The 12,909-nt window shown below is 32.8% G+C and overlaps 1 protein-coding gene across 6 annotated transcripts in view; it reads right to left on the bottom strand.

Annotated features, from left to right (window-relative positions):
* The window catches only part of LOC139523902 (L-fucose kinase-like), a 40,799-nt gene continuing 27,890 nt past the window's right edge, over positions 1–12,909 (bottom strand). For 3 of the 6 annotated variants that reach the window (XM_071318288.1, XM_071318286.1, XM_071318290.1), the window contains exons 24-29: positions 12,246–12,340; positions 10,903–11,121; positions 4,961–5,060; positions 4,009–4,232; positions 3,017–3,034; positions 1–379 (exon numbers count right to left, since the gene is read on the bottom strand). In XM_071318288.1, the coding sequence (XP_071174389.1) occupies positions 311–379; positions 3,017–3,034; positions 4,009–4,232; positions 4,961–5,060; positions 10,903–11,121; positions 12,246–12,340 (725 nt within the window). In that variant the 3' untranslated portion in view covers positions 1–310. The remainder of the gene's footprint in view (positions 380–3,016; positions 3,035–4,008; positions 4,233–4,960; positions 5,061–10,902; positions 11,122–12,245; positions 12,341–12,909) is intronic. The other 3 variants (XM_071318289.1, XM_071318291.1, XR_011664711.1) reach the window with 2 other exon arrangements.

Here is a 12,909-nt window from a genome sequence, read left to right as displayed (position 1 = left end):
TTGATAAAAGTATATGCATAGCTTATTGATTTGGAACTACACACAGATTCATTATAATTCATACAAATACACATACATAAATATTCGAGTAACAGAAATGGATTTAAATGATGAAATGTTTGCATATACATTTTGTACCTGAGACAAGGAGACAATAATTAAAAATGTGAAAAGATATCCCTAACTTTATTATCCCAAAAATCCAGTATAAATAATTGCACTTGGCCACACAAACCAGCAGAAAATATTAATTCAGTGTTAAGACTACTGAAGCCTATATGGAAATCATTATAAAAGTCTATTTCTTTGCCTATTCTTCTATTGTAATCTTTAAACCTTCCATGTCCACACAAGCATCATAAACTTCTGCATCAGCTCCCTGAAAGAAAAACAAATATTTAAACTTCATAACATACATGTATAAAGCAATTAAAAAAAACATTCCAAACCAACAATAGAAACATGATCTTTTGAAAGTTAACATATCAGTAGTTAATAATAATAATATACTATAAAAATATTAGGTAAACTGTTATGTAATTAAATTGGTTATGATAGATTGATCATTTGCTTAATGCCCACTGGAAAATATTTCATGCATATCAAGGAGGTTAATAAGTTAAAAATCAATTCTGGTTTTACCAAAAGTATAACATACACTAAACATTATGAATGATCCATGAAAATGAGGTCAAGGTCAGATGAGTCATCAGACAGACATGTACGCCTTACTATCATTCAATGCACCAAATATAGTGGCCCTATTACTTATAGTACCTGGAAAACAGACCACACCACAAAAACATTGAACAATGAACTATGAAAATGAGGTCAAGGTCACATGAACCCTGCCAGTCAGACACATACAACTTACAATTATTTAATATATCAAATACAATTGACCTATTGCTTATAGTATTTTAATAGCCGTGGTGTAGTGGTTAGTGCATCTGACTACTAACACAAAGGTTCCTGGTTCGATTCCCGGTCTGGGATGAAAATTTCAGGAACTGAATTTTCGGCTCTCCCTTGACACCATTTGCGAGTATGGTCTCGAGGAAACGATGATAGTCCGTCGGAAGGGGACGATAAATGGCTGACCCGTGTTAAGAGAGAGCCATATCTCTTGCACGTTAAAGACACCCTTGTAGATTTCGAAAAAGAGCAGGCTTATGCCGCTACAAGGCAGCACTCGCACCCGCAAAGTGGAAAGGGATTAATATAAGTTGCAAAAACTTGTTTCCCAATCCACAATAAATAAATATGTTTAAACTAAACTAGTATCTTAATACAGACAAAAAATGAAACCTTAACATTGACCAATGAACAATGAAAATGAGGTCAAGGTCATATGAACCTAGCCCGACAGACACGCACACGTTACAATCATTCCGTACATCAAATATGATAACCTTTTGCTAAAAATTTTTGAGAAACAGACTTGACCATGAAAACTTAACCTTGTTCACTGATCCATGAAATGAGGTCGAGGTCATTCGAAGTGAAAACTGTCTGACGGGCATGAGGACCTTGCAAGGTACGCACATACCAAATATAGTTATCCTATTACTCATAACAAGAGAGAAATTAAGAATACCCCTTACTAAAAATCTTAACTTGTTTTCAAGTAGTCACTGAACCATGAAAATGAGGTCAAGGACAATGGACATAATTTTTATGAAAGACAGAAACTTCATAACATAATTACAAATTAGAAAGGATCCAGGTCGTCTACCTTCCAAAATATTAAGCTTTTAAGAAGTTTGTTAATGCTGCCACCGCTGGATCACTATCCCTATGTGGAGTTTTCTGCGACAGAAGTCGCAGGCTTGACAAAAATGACTTAAAATTGGTCAGCAGCTTGACAGTGATGAGTTGCAACATATGAGCATTTTTGTGATCTTCTAGAGACCTTCCTCCTGTTTACCATCGCAGGTGTACTTAGCAAAGATCACACACAACATTGTTTTCTTTTAATAATGCATGCATCTACTTCCAATAAATGTTTTGAACGTTTATAGTTTTCTGCTCTTTGGTCGGGTTGTTGTCTCTTTGACACATTCCCCATTTTTATTCTCAATTTTATATGAACAGAATATGTAAAACAGAGACAGGTAAATCAAATGAATATAAAATAAAACAGATCCAGTCATCGATAGTTGTGTTTATTCAATTATGGTCAAGGAAACAGTAAATTGGCTATATATCAGAACTTTTTACATGTTTGACTCAAAATGAAAAATAACAAGAATGTGTCCAAAGTACACGGATGCCCCACTCGCACTATCATTTTCTATGTTCAGTAGACCTTGCTTTAGCTGAACTAAAATAAAAAGATAAGATCTACTTTATTACATTTTGAATACTTCTTACAAATACCATGGAATCAGATATTTTTCTAACTTTTTAATGCATTAATGGTCTTTGAATTGCCCTAAAATAAATTTAATTAATAGATAGATACATTTTTTTTGTTATATATTTATGACTAAGTAGGCCTTTAAACATTTTGCATGCAAGTAAATGCTGCGGCCAATATTACCTCATTTTGAGATCTTCCCTGTAATATTTAGATTTAAGCAATGCAAAAGATATTTTACCAAAAATACCTTAATAAGCAAAAAAGTTGGTGTGCAATAATTTGGATAAGGCTGAGGTTTAAAATTTATTCTTACTTACACTGTATGGAAAATAGCAATTGTTGAATTGACTGATTTTATTACCTTTGGAAATTTATTTGTCAAATAATTCCTCCTCCTTTGTAGTTATTTAATTAATTCATGTAAGTTACAAGATGTCATTATAATTTTGATAATCATGAAGAAAGTAGCTTCAAAATGAAGTAATGTATAACATGCAATTCAGACAATACTTGTTTTAAGTTCTTATAAAGATAATGGAAGATTAAAAAAAATATATGTTCAATCTTTGAATGCACAGGAGGGATGCTTTTAATCCAGAAGCAATCAATAATTTTTCTAGCATATCTAGCAACATTATACTTGAATTTACAAACCATTTCTTGTCCTGAAATCTAAAAATGTAATGTTAAATTAGATCTGAAAAATTCAGAAAATTTCAGAAAAAATCAATACTGATAATAGCAATATAACAGATAAGCCATGAATGCAAATGTATCATTACAGTAAGTGACCAATTGTAATATAGCTAATTATGTAGTTAAAAAAGCATGTGATTTTTCATACCTGTTTTATCATGATCTAACAAAGCACCGATTATGAGGTGTAAATTCCTGAATATTGGTATTGACATTTCAAAGCTTATTTTCATACCCTTTACTGCCTAGAAATATACTCTCTTAAATTGGAAAGTATATTGTTTAAGGAAGTCACTTTTTAATGTTTCTGTGTGCTGGGAGATTGCTTGAACAGTATAAATGTCCTATTAAATAAACCATAACCTTACCTAATTTTAATAAATGTATGAGGGAATCTGGATGTGATCTCTCAAAGATATAAATAATTCCTCTTTATTTACATTAAATCTAGTTGACTGAATGATGAATTGATGTTCAGCAACAAATGTTACAAGCAAATACATAATGATAACATGTAAATCAGACATGCATATACACTGCTTTGTACTAAACTGACATGCTGATTCATATTCTTTAATGTAATAGCTCAAAGGTTATGATCCATGATAAAGCATCTTACTAAGATTATAATTTTAACTCCGAGCCAACCAGTGTTTCCCTTTACTCCTTGTTATGCTTGGAAGGGAAGCAGCAAATCACAATGTTTGAAGTCTTTGGATTGACCCAGCCAGGAAAGAACCCATGACCTCTGCCATTTGAGGCAAGCAAGCTACCATGAGACCATGAGACCACTGAGGAATTCAATGATCTTGATTCATCTTTAACTGTTCCAATAACCTATCTAATAATAAATTTCACAGTTTATGGTCAGTTGTGTTGAGTTTTTGTTATAAACTTATGAAGCACTTCAATCTGACTGTATCATATATAACTGTGGTCTTCTGACTTACCTTTACTGTTGGTATGAGTTGTTTGATAACATCTCTTGTCAGAGGATCCTGTGCTAAGACATACATAAATCCACCTCCACCGGCCCCTGCCATACATATACCCAAGGCAAATGGTCTAACAGCTTCCATTAATGTTGTAATTATCTGCGTTTCACAACCTGGTGCCATTATTTTCTTCATCTGCCAATAACGATCCAGACAGGACCCTACTTTTTTCAAATCACCTGGATAAAATAAACTTTATTTTATGTCATAGGTAATAATATAAGTACATTGTATCTTCTACATATGCTTGGTGATACATATTCTGTCTTTGTGTAAAAATTAAAAATCTTCAAAGGAATAAAATGAAACATTACAGAAATTATACTTTGTGCACTTTTTTTAACCAGATTTTTTTGGGGGTGGTCTACAACATGGGTCTTTTCTATGAAATGAAATTGTACATTGTAATTCTATATTACAATCATTATGCTTTTAGCCGTAGCTTATAATATTTTACAAAATTTGAATTACTTCTGAGATTCTTTGAAATGTAGTTCTATCAGGCAATGGCTTATACAGCATAATACGATCAAATGAAAATAAACAAAAAATACTGTCAGATTATTAACTTAAAATACAATTTTTCTGACTATAATAACAAACTTTTAATCAATGACAATATGAAAATTAATAAAATTTGTAAAAGGTTCCTAAGAACCATGTCTCTCACCTTTAATGGTAAACATTTTGAAATTTTTGCTCTGGATACTGTGTTTTGATCATGAAATTTGTTTGGTCCAAGTTTCATAAAATTCCATTCCATTTTACAAAGTTACTGATTTTTTTAAAACTTAAACCACAGACTGAACCTAAGTGTTGATGACCCTTGTGATAACCGAAAATAGGATCACTTTCTACCATTTTAATCACTAAACTAAACAGTTACACTTTCATTCAATTTACCAACCATCTATAAATGCATGGGAACATTCCTGAGCTAGAGCCACCAAGTTGTCTTCTGTTTCAACTATGAGTGGATTACGAGCATACCAATTTCTAACAACATCCTACAAATAAAATATAATCTATATGAAACAGTTTAACAAAAAAACAGTGACAGTTTTTCATCTTTACACTAGCTGTCAAGGTATAAGGTATCCAAATGATTCCAGGGTTTTTTTTTTTTTACCTTACTATAAAAAATTGTGGTTAACCCATACTCGCATAATTAACAAAAATTAGTATCCCACGAATAATAATGAATCCACTCTGACAGTAGAATTGGAGAAATGGACCTTATCCTGAAAACCTAACATTGTCTAACAAACCATGAAAACAAGGTCATGGTTAGATGAACAAAACACATATTGGTCAGCTCAGAGTAAGAAAAATGTGGTTGGGTGTAGGGTGACATGTTTGGTGATTCCTATTATCTTTTTTATGTATAATGTTTTCCTGTGGAATGTGAAGTGGTGATGATTCTTTATTAACAATATATCTGAAATTTTCCATTTTCGTTTGTGAAAATACACTATAATGCTCATTTGCTAACTCATGTTGTACCAAACACGAAACTAGAGGCTCTAAAGAGCCTGTGTCGCTCACCTTGGTCTTGTGCAAATTAAACAATGGACACCATACCTGTCAACCTCTGAAAATGAAAAGTCAGGTCATGACCTGCATTGAGAAAAAAAAATCTCAGGTCATAACGCGTACAACATTTTGCGGGCTCAATTGAAGAACAAAAATATGTTTACATATAATTTATATAGACAATATGTATATGAAACAGTTAGAACATGTATACAAGTTTATTTCAGACTATTGTTATATTCCATAGTAGCAGACTTGGCATTCTTTAAAAGAACTGCACTTGGTTTCAGTTCATAGCAATGCAAATGTGTATTCATTTTACAAGAAAGAAGAGCACACAGTGTATCCTTATTAAGATCAGCCCTAAACTCTGTAGCTATTTTCTTTACTAAAAAAAATGCCCTCTCACTGTCTGCATTGCTGTTTGGCAAAACCAGTAATGTTTTAGCAAGTTTTGACAAAACAAAAAATCTTGGCTTGTTAAGAAAAATGTCATGCAACTTGGACATTTCTCCCCAAAATGTACCAATGTCAGTTTCAGGGGAAGTGCAAAGTGGAAGTTCATCTAATGGGGTCAACTGATAGTCACTGAACTCATCTTGTAGCTGTGTTGTCTTTTCATCATTCAGGATGTTAGGGAATTTTTCCACCAATTTCATCACTGAAAACAAAAAGAATAGCCATATGGATGCCATGCCCTTAGATTCTGCCTGAGATTTTTCCAACTTTAAATGAGTCATTGTTTTAGAATGTCTGACAATATCATTTCTTGCCCCTGCGCTAACATTGATATGTGAATTACAAAGTGTGCAATAAGCATCATTCTGGCTCCTTTCACTTGGTTTAACCCATTTAAATTCCGATTCCCAACATTTACTGTATGAACATGAATACTTTTTCCTTTTACTTGGTGTGGAACAAGCTGGCCCAGACAGGGACCGCTTTCTTTCCGACATAATTTTGAAATGACAAACTATTTTTTAATTTAATTAACTGAATAATACTCACTAAAAAACTAATCTTACCTTGAAAATATCGTTACGTAGCTCAGGTAAACAGTCCTACATTTTGACTTTTGGTTACATCGAAAAAGACCGATAAAACCGAGGGTGAGTTGACAGGTATGATGGACACGGATAAATTCATGACATAATTGTGTTTTGGTGATAGTGATGTGTTTGTAGATCTTACTTTACTGAACATTCTTGTTGCTACAATTATCTCTATCTATAATGAACTTGGCCCAGTAATTACAGTGGAAAATATTTTCTAAAAATTTACAAAAATTTATGAAAAATGTTAAAAATTAACTATAAAGGGCAATAACTCCTTAAGGGGTCAATTGACTATTTTGGTCATGTAAACTTATTTGTAGATCTTATTTTGCTGAACGTTATTGCTGTACACAGTTTATCTCTATCTATAATAATATTCAAGATAATAACAAAAAACGTCAAAATTTCCTTAAAATTACCAATTCAGGACAGTAACCTAACAACGGGTTGTCCGATCCATGTGAAAACATCAGGGCAGATAGATCTTGACCTGATAAACAATTAAACCCTGTCACATTTTCTCTTAATGCTTCGGTTTTTGAGTTATAAGCCAAAAACTGCATTTTACCTCTATGTTCTATTATTAGCCGAGGCAGCCATTTTGGTTGATTGGCCAGGTCACGCCACATATTTTTTAAACAAGTTACCCAAATGATGCTTGTGGCCAAGTTTAGTTTAATTTGGCCCAGTAGTTTCAGAGAAGAAGATTTTTGTAAAAGATTACTAAGATTTACGAAAAAATGGTTAAAAATTGACTATAAAGGGCAATAACTCCTTCAGGGGTCAACTGACCATTTTGGTCATGCTGACTTATTTGTAAATCTTACTTTGCTGAACATTATTGCTGTTTACAGTTTATCTCTATCTATAATAATATTCAAGATAATAACCAAAAACAGCAAAATTTCCTTAAAATTACCAATTCAGGGGCAGCAACCCAACAACAGGTTGTCCGATTCATCTGAAAATTTCAGGACAGATAGATCTTGACCTGATAAACACTTTTACTGCATGTCAGATTTGCTCTAAATGCTTTGGTTTTTGAGTTATAAGCCAAAAACTGCATTTTACCCCTATGTTCTATTTTTAGCCATGGCGGCCATCTTGGTTGGTTGGCGGGTCACGCCACACATTTTTTAAACTAGATATTCCAAAGATGATTGTGGCCAAATTTGGATTAATTTGGCCCAGTAGTTTCAGAGGAGAAGATTTTTATAAAAGATTACTAAGATTTACGAAAAATGGTTAAAAATTGACTATAAAGGTCAATAACTCCTAAAGGGGTCAACTGACCATTTTGGTCATGTTGACTTATTTGTAAATCTTACTTTGCTGAACATTATTGCTGTTACAGTTTATCTCTATCTATAATAATATTCAAGATAATAGCCAAAAACAGCAAAAATTCCCTAAAATTACCAGTTCAGGGGCAGCAACCCAATAACGGGTTGTCGGATTCATCTGAAAATTTGAGGGCAGATAGATCTTGACCTCATAAACAATTTTACCCCTTGTCAGATTTGCTCTAAATGCTTTGGTTTTTGAGTTATAAGCCAAAAACTGCATTTTACCCCTATGTTCTATTTTTAGCCATGGCGGCCATCTTGGTTGGTTGGCCGGGTCACGCCACACATTTTTTAAACTAGATACCCCAATGATGATTTTGGCCAAGTTTGGTTTAATTTGGCCCAGTAGTTTCAGAGGAGAAGAGTTTTGTAAACGACGACGGACGACGACGGACGACAGACGACGGACGACGACGACGGACGACGGACGCCAAGTGATGGGAAAAGCTCACTTGGCCCTTCGGGCCAGGTGAGCTAAAAAGATAGTTGAAAGAAAGTGAGCTTTGTCTTTATTTGCAAACTGAACTCTTCCTTTATTTGTTAAGATATTTTTTTTATTATTTGAAGTCACTCAAAGCCTTACTTAAATCTTTACAGGCCAGAAAATAAAAAGTGTAAATATATATATTAATTCAGTTGGGTGAATTCTGTGAATGTCATTTGGTCATATTAAAATCTTTTTGCAATGTTGACTCTGCAACAAGTTTTTTTCAACTCCATTTCAGTAAGAACAAGGAATTTTCATCATTTGCGTGGTCAAGTTAAAATTAAGGAAATAGAAAAGGTTTGAACAGATAGCAGTAAAAAAGTAAGGGTAAAACATAAAAAGAACCAGATGCTCCGCAGGGCGCAGCTTTATACGATCGCAGAGGTTGAACCCTAAACCGTTGGGGCAAGTATGGACACAACATTCAAGCTGGATTCAGCTCTAAATTTGGATTGTGATTAAATAGTTGACACAGCATAGGTTTCTGACACAGAATGAATGTGGTCTAATGAACTTAAAATATTTTTTTTGCCTTTGAGCAATTCACTATGCTGTTGAATATTAATCCTCTCAAAAAAATGTTTGAAGAAATTTTCTTTTTATTTATAAAATCTGAAATGAGAAAAATTTAACCCCCCACCCCCATTTGTTTTCACATCCCCCTTTCCCTTTTTCCAAAACTGATCTCAATTCAAATTTCAATTGGAGTTTGCAACAATAACTACTCATTTAAATACATCATAAAATATTAAAATGTAAAATAAAGTGCTTGTTATCACTGAATGGTAAAGATTGTTTTAATTTATCAGTTGGTAGAAAAAGTGAATATACATTGTATATTGTATAAAACAATGATTTAAGTTGATTCAGCTACTATTCTGGACAAAGAAAGATAACTCAAATTGAAATATTAATTATATATATTGTATAAAACAAAGATTTAAGTTGATTCAACTACTATTCTGGACAAAGAAAGATAACTCCAATTGAAATTGCAATTAGATATTTCTTGCTATTGCCCAATACTGAGTAATTGAAAATATTTGCTATTGCACAATACTGTGCAATTGAAGATTTCTTGCTATTGCTGAATACTGTGCAATTGAAAATTTCTTGCTATTGCACAATACTTAATATAATAATTTTGGATCCTGATTTGAACCAACTTGAAAACTGGGCCCATAATCAAAAATCTAAGTACATGTTTAGATTCAGCATATCAAAAAAGCCCAAGAATTCAATTTTTGTTAAAATCAAACTTAGTTTAATTTTGGACCCTTTGGACTTTAATGTAGACCAATTTGATAAAGGGACCAAAAATTAAGAATCTACATACACAGTTAGATTTAGCATATTAAAGAACCCCATTTATTAAATTTTTGATGAAATCAAACAAAGTTTAATTTTGGACCCCGATTTGGACCAACTTGAAAACTGGGCCAATAATAAAAAATCTGAGTACATTTTTAGATTCAGCATATCAAAGGACCCCAAGGATTCAATTTCTGTTAAAATCAAACTAAGTTTAATTTTGGACCCTTTGAACCTTAATGTAGACCAATTTGAAAACGGGACCAAAAATTAAGAATCTACATACACAGTTAGATTCGGCAACTCAAAGAACCCCAATTATTCAATTTTTTATGAAATCAAACAAAGTTCAATTTTGGACCCTTTGGGCCCCTTATTCCTAAACTGTTGGGACCAAAACTCCCAAAATCAAACCCAACCTTCCTTTTATGGTCATAAACCTTGTGTTTCAATTTCATAGATTTTTATTAACTTATACTAAAGTTATTGTGCGAAAACCAAGAATAATGCTTATTTAGGCCCTTTTTTGGCCCCTAATTCCTAAACTGTAGGAACCAAAACTCCCAAAATCAATCCCCACCTTCCTTTTGTGGTCATAAACCTTGTGTCCAAATTTCATAGATTTCTATTCACTTAAACTAAAGTTATAGTGAGAAAACCAAGAAAATGCTTATTTGGGCCCTTTTTGGCCCCTAATTCCTAAAATGTTGGGACCAAAACTCCCAAAATCAATCCCAACCTTCCTTTTGTGGTCATAAACCTTGAGTTAAAATTTTATTGATTTCTATTCACTTTTACTAAAGTTAGAGTGCGAAAACTATAAGTATTCGGACGACGACGACGACGCCAACGTGATAGCAATATACGACGAAAAATTAAAATTTTTGCGGTCGTATAAAAACCAGATGCACCGCAGGGCGCAGCTTTATACGACCGCAGAAGTCGACCCCTGAACAGTTGGGGCAAGTATGGACACAACATTTAAGCTTGATACAGCTCTGCATTAGGATTGGACAAAAAATTTTCAATTTTTGCGGTCGTATAAAAAGAAGTAAAAAGTTCATCTCCAAAAAGTAAAAGAAGAACTGTGAATCCATTGAGTGTAGAATTCATGTACCTGCAACAGATTTCTTGCCAGTCTGGTTTTCCCTGTATAAATCAATACTATTCTTTCATTAAATGCTTTCACAGTCTCTTCAGAAACTTTCAGGTCTACTGCTTGTATAGACACAGGTAGTTTCCCTTCTGACAAACCAATGTGTATTCCTCCACAGATCCCTCCAACTTGATCCTGCCATCCTCCACCAGTTGTCATCATCTGTTCTACATATAATTCCTGGAAAACAGAAATAAAAGAGCTAAACTCTTTCTTTTTTCAAATCCACTCTAAAACAATTGTGTGTATACCTCAATGAGACAAAAATCAAACAACGCAAAAAACAGAAATAAAGACAATTTTTTCAATTATAACATGTATGTTTCCAGCAAACTGGAAACAATTAAAAAAGTGTAAGGGCTTCCAAACTGTCTAAAAATGTTAACTGTACAAAACTAAGTCTATCAGAAAAATACTGAAAACTTCCAAAGACAAACAAAGTTACAAATGTATATGATGTGTTTGTTTTGATTTCCTATTCTTGTCAATGAAAAGAAGTTTTTTGCAGTTGCTGTACTTATTTTTCTGTATCATCCAAATTTTTTTCTGATTTAAAAAAGCAAAATTGAGGGTTGGTTTGGGAATCAAATATATTTTTAAGGTTGGCCCAATAAATTTAATGGAGACTACCAAAGATGTCATCAACTCCTGCCTCTGGTACTTAAACTATTCTTCATAGTGACACAATTATGACAGAGTTTTTCTTGAGGGGAGAAGGGAAAGATGAATGAACATGGTATTTTTGCATATCCAATCAAATTCAGAAATTATTGCATGCATTTATTATGATGATTTTTCAAGAATTTTCAAAAATGTGAGATTAATTCATTTTGCAACTAGAGGAAAAGATATATGTGTCAGATATCAGAATTGGCATTCTTATTATTGCTCTTCTCACCCAGTCAAACAATTCACATTACTAAAAAACAACACAATGATTTCTAAATATACAGTATTCCCCCATTCTGTCTCATGACTTTTCAGCAGTTCTCAATAATTTTCCAATCAAAGCTGCTGGTATCCCAGCTTTTTGAAGCATTGGTACAACAAAACCTCTGTGTCATCATAATTGTAAAACAATTTCAAAGATTGTAAAATTTGGCTTGTTTTATCTGGTAAATCTAAAGGTTTTTTAACATACAAATTTGCCTGAAGACTGCATTGTACATTCAAATTTCAATTACAATTCTACAATATTTCTATAAATCTATTTTTTTCCAGTTATTTTACAAAAAGTTATACAGTGGATAAAATCAAACCCCAAAACCAATTCATGAAAACAGTTATGCATATTTAAATCATACCAAATGTATTATTCCCATTCTGTCACATGACTTTCCAGCAGCCCTCAATATTACTCCAATCAAGGCAGCAGATAATATACTACTGGTACCCATACCTGGGGAGTACAAGGTAGGCTAAAGCCACATTTTTTCAATCAGATTAAAAAAAAAATACCAACTTATGTGAAGTCTATATAACACAATCAATCCATCAGATCATCTTAAGACATGAGTCTATAATATATCAATACTTGTACAGATTTTCTTCATACGACTCGAACATAAATTGTATTTAAAAAAAAAACAAACTAAAATTGCATTATTTTAATTATAACATTTTTTCATCAATATTCTTTGTTACTGTATAATATTGTTTATCATTTTTTATCATTATTTGTCTTATCTGTATCTTTTATCTTTTTTAAGTTAAGAGCTTTACCTGTATTTAACTTTATTGTTTGTTCATCAACTGATCAAGATTTAAAGGGGGAGGGTTGAGATCACAAAATATTCATATGCAAAGCGGCATAACTCTGGGTTTTGTCAACTGACCAGGATGCGCTACCACTAAGCTCATCTTCATGTTAAAATTTTACAATGTACAAAGTTTCATGAACATAGGATAAGGCTTGCAGGAGGAGCTGCTTCTGCAATTGCAAACTGAATGGTGTACAAATTTCCAAGT

Source organism: Mytilus edulis, chromosome 5 (assembly GCF_963676685.1).
Source record: "Mytilus edulis chromosome 5, xbMytEdul2.2, whole genome shotgun sequence".
NCBI classification, from domain to species: domain Eukaryota; kingdom Metazoa; phylum Mollusca; class Bivalvia; order Mytilida; family Mytilidae; genus Mytilus; species Mytilus edulis.
This window is presented reverse-complemented; position numbering and strand designations above follow the sequence as displayed.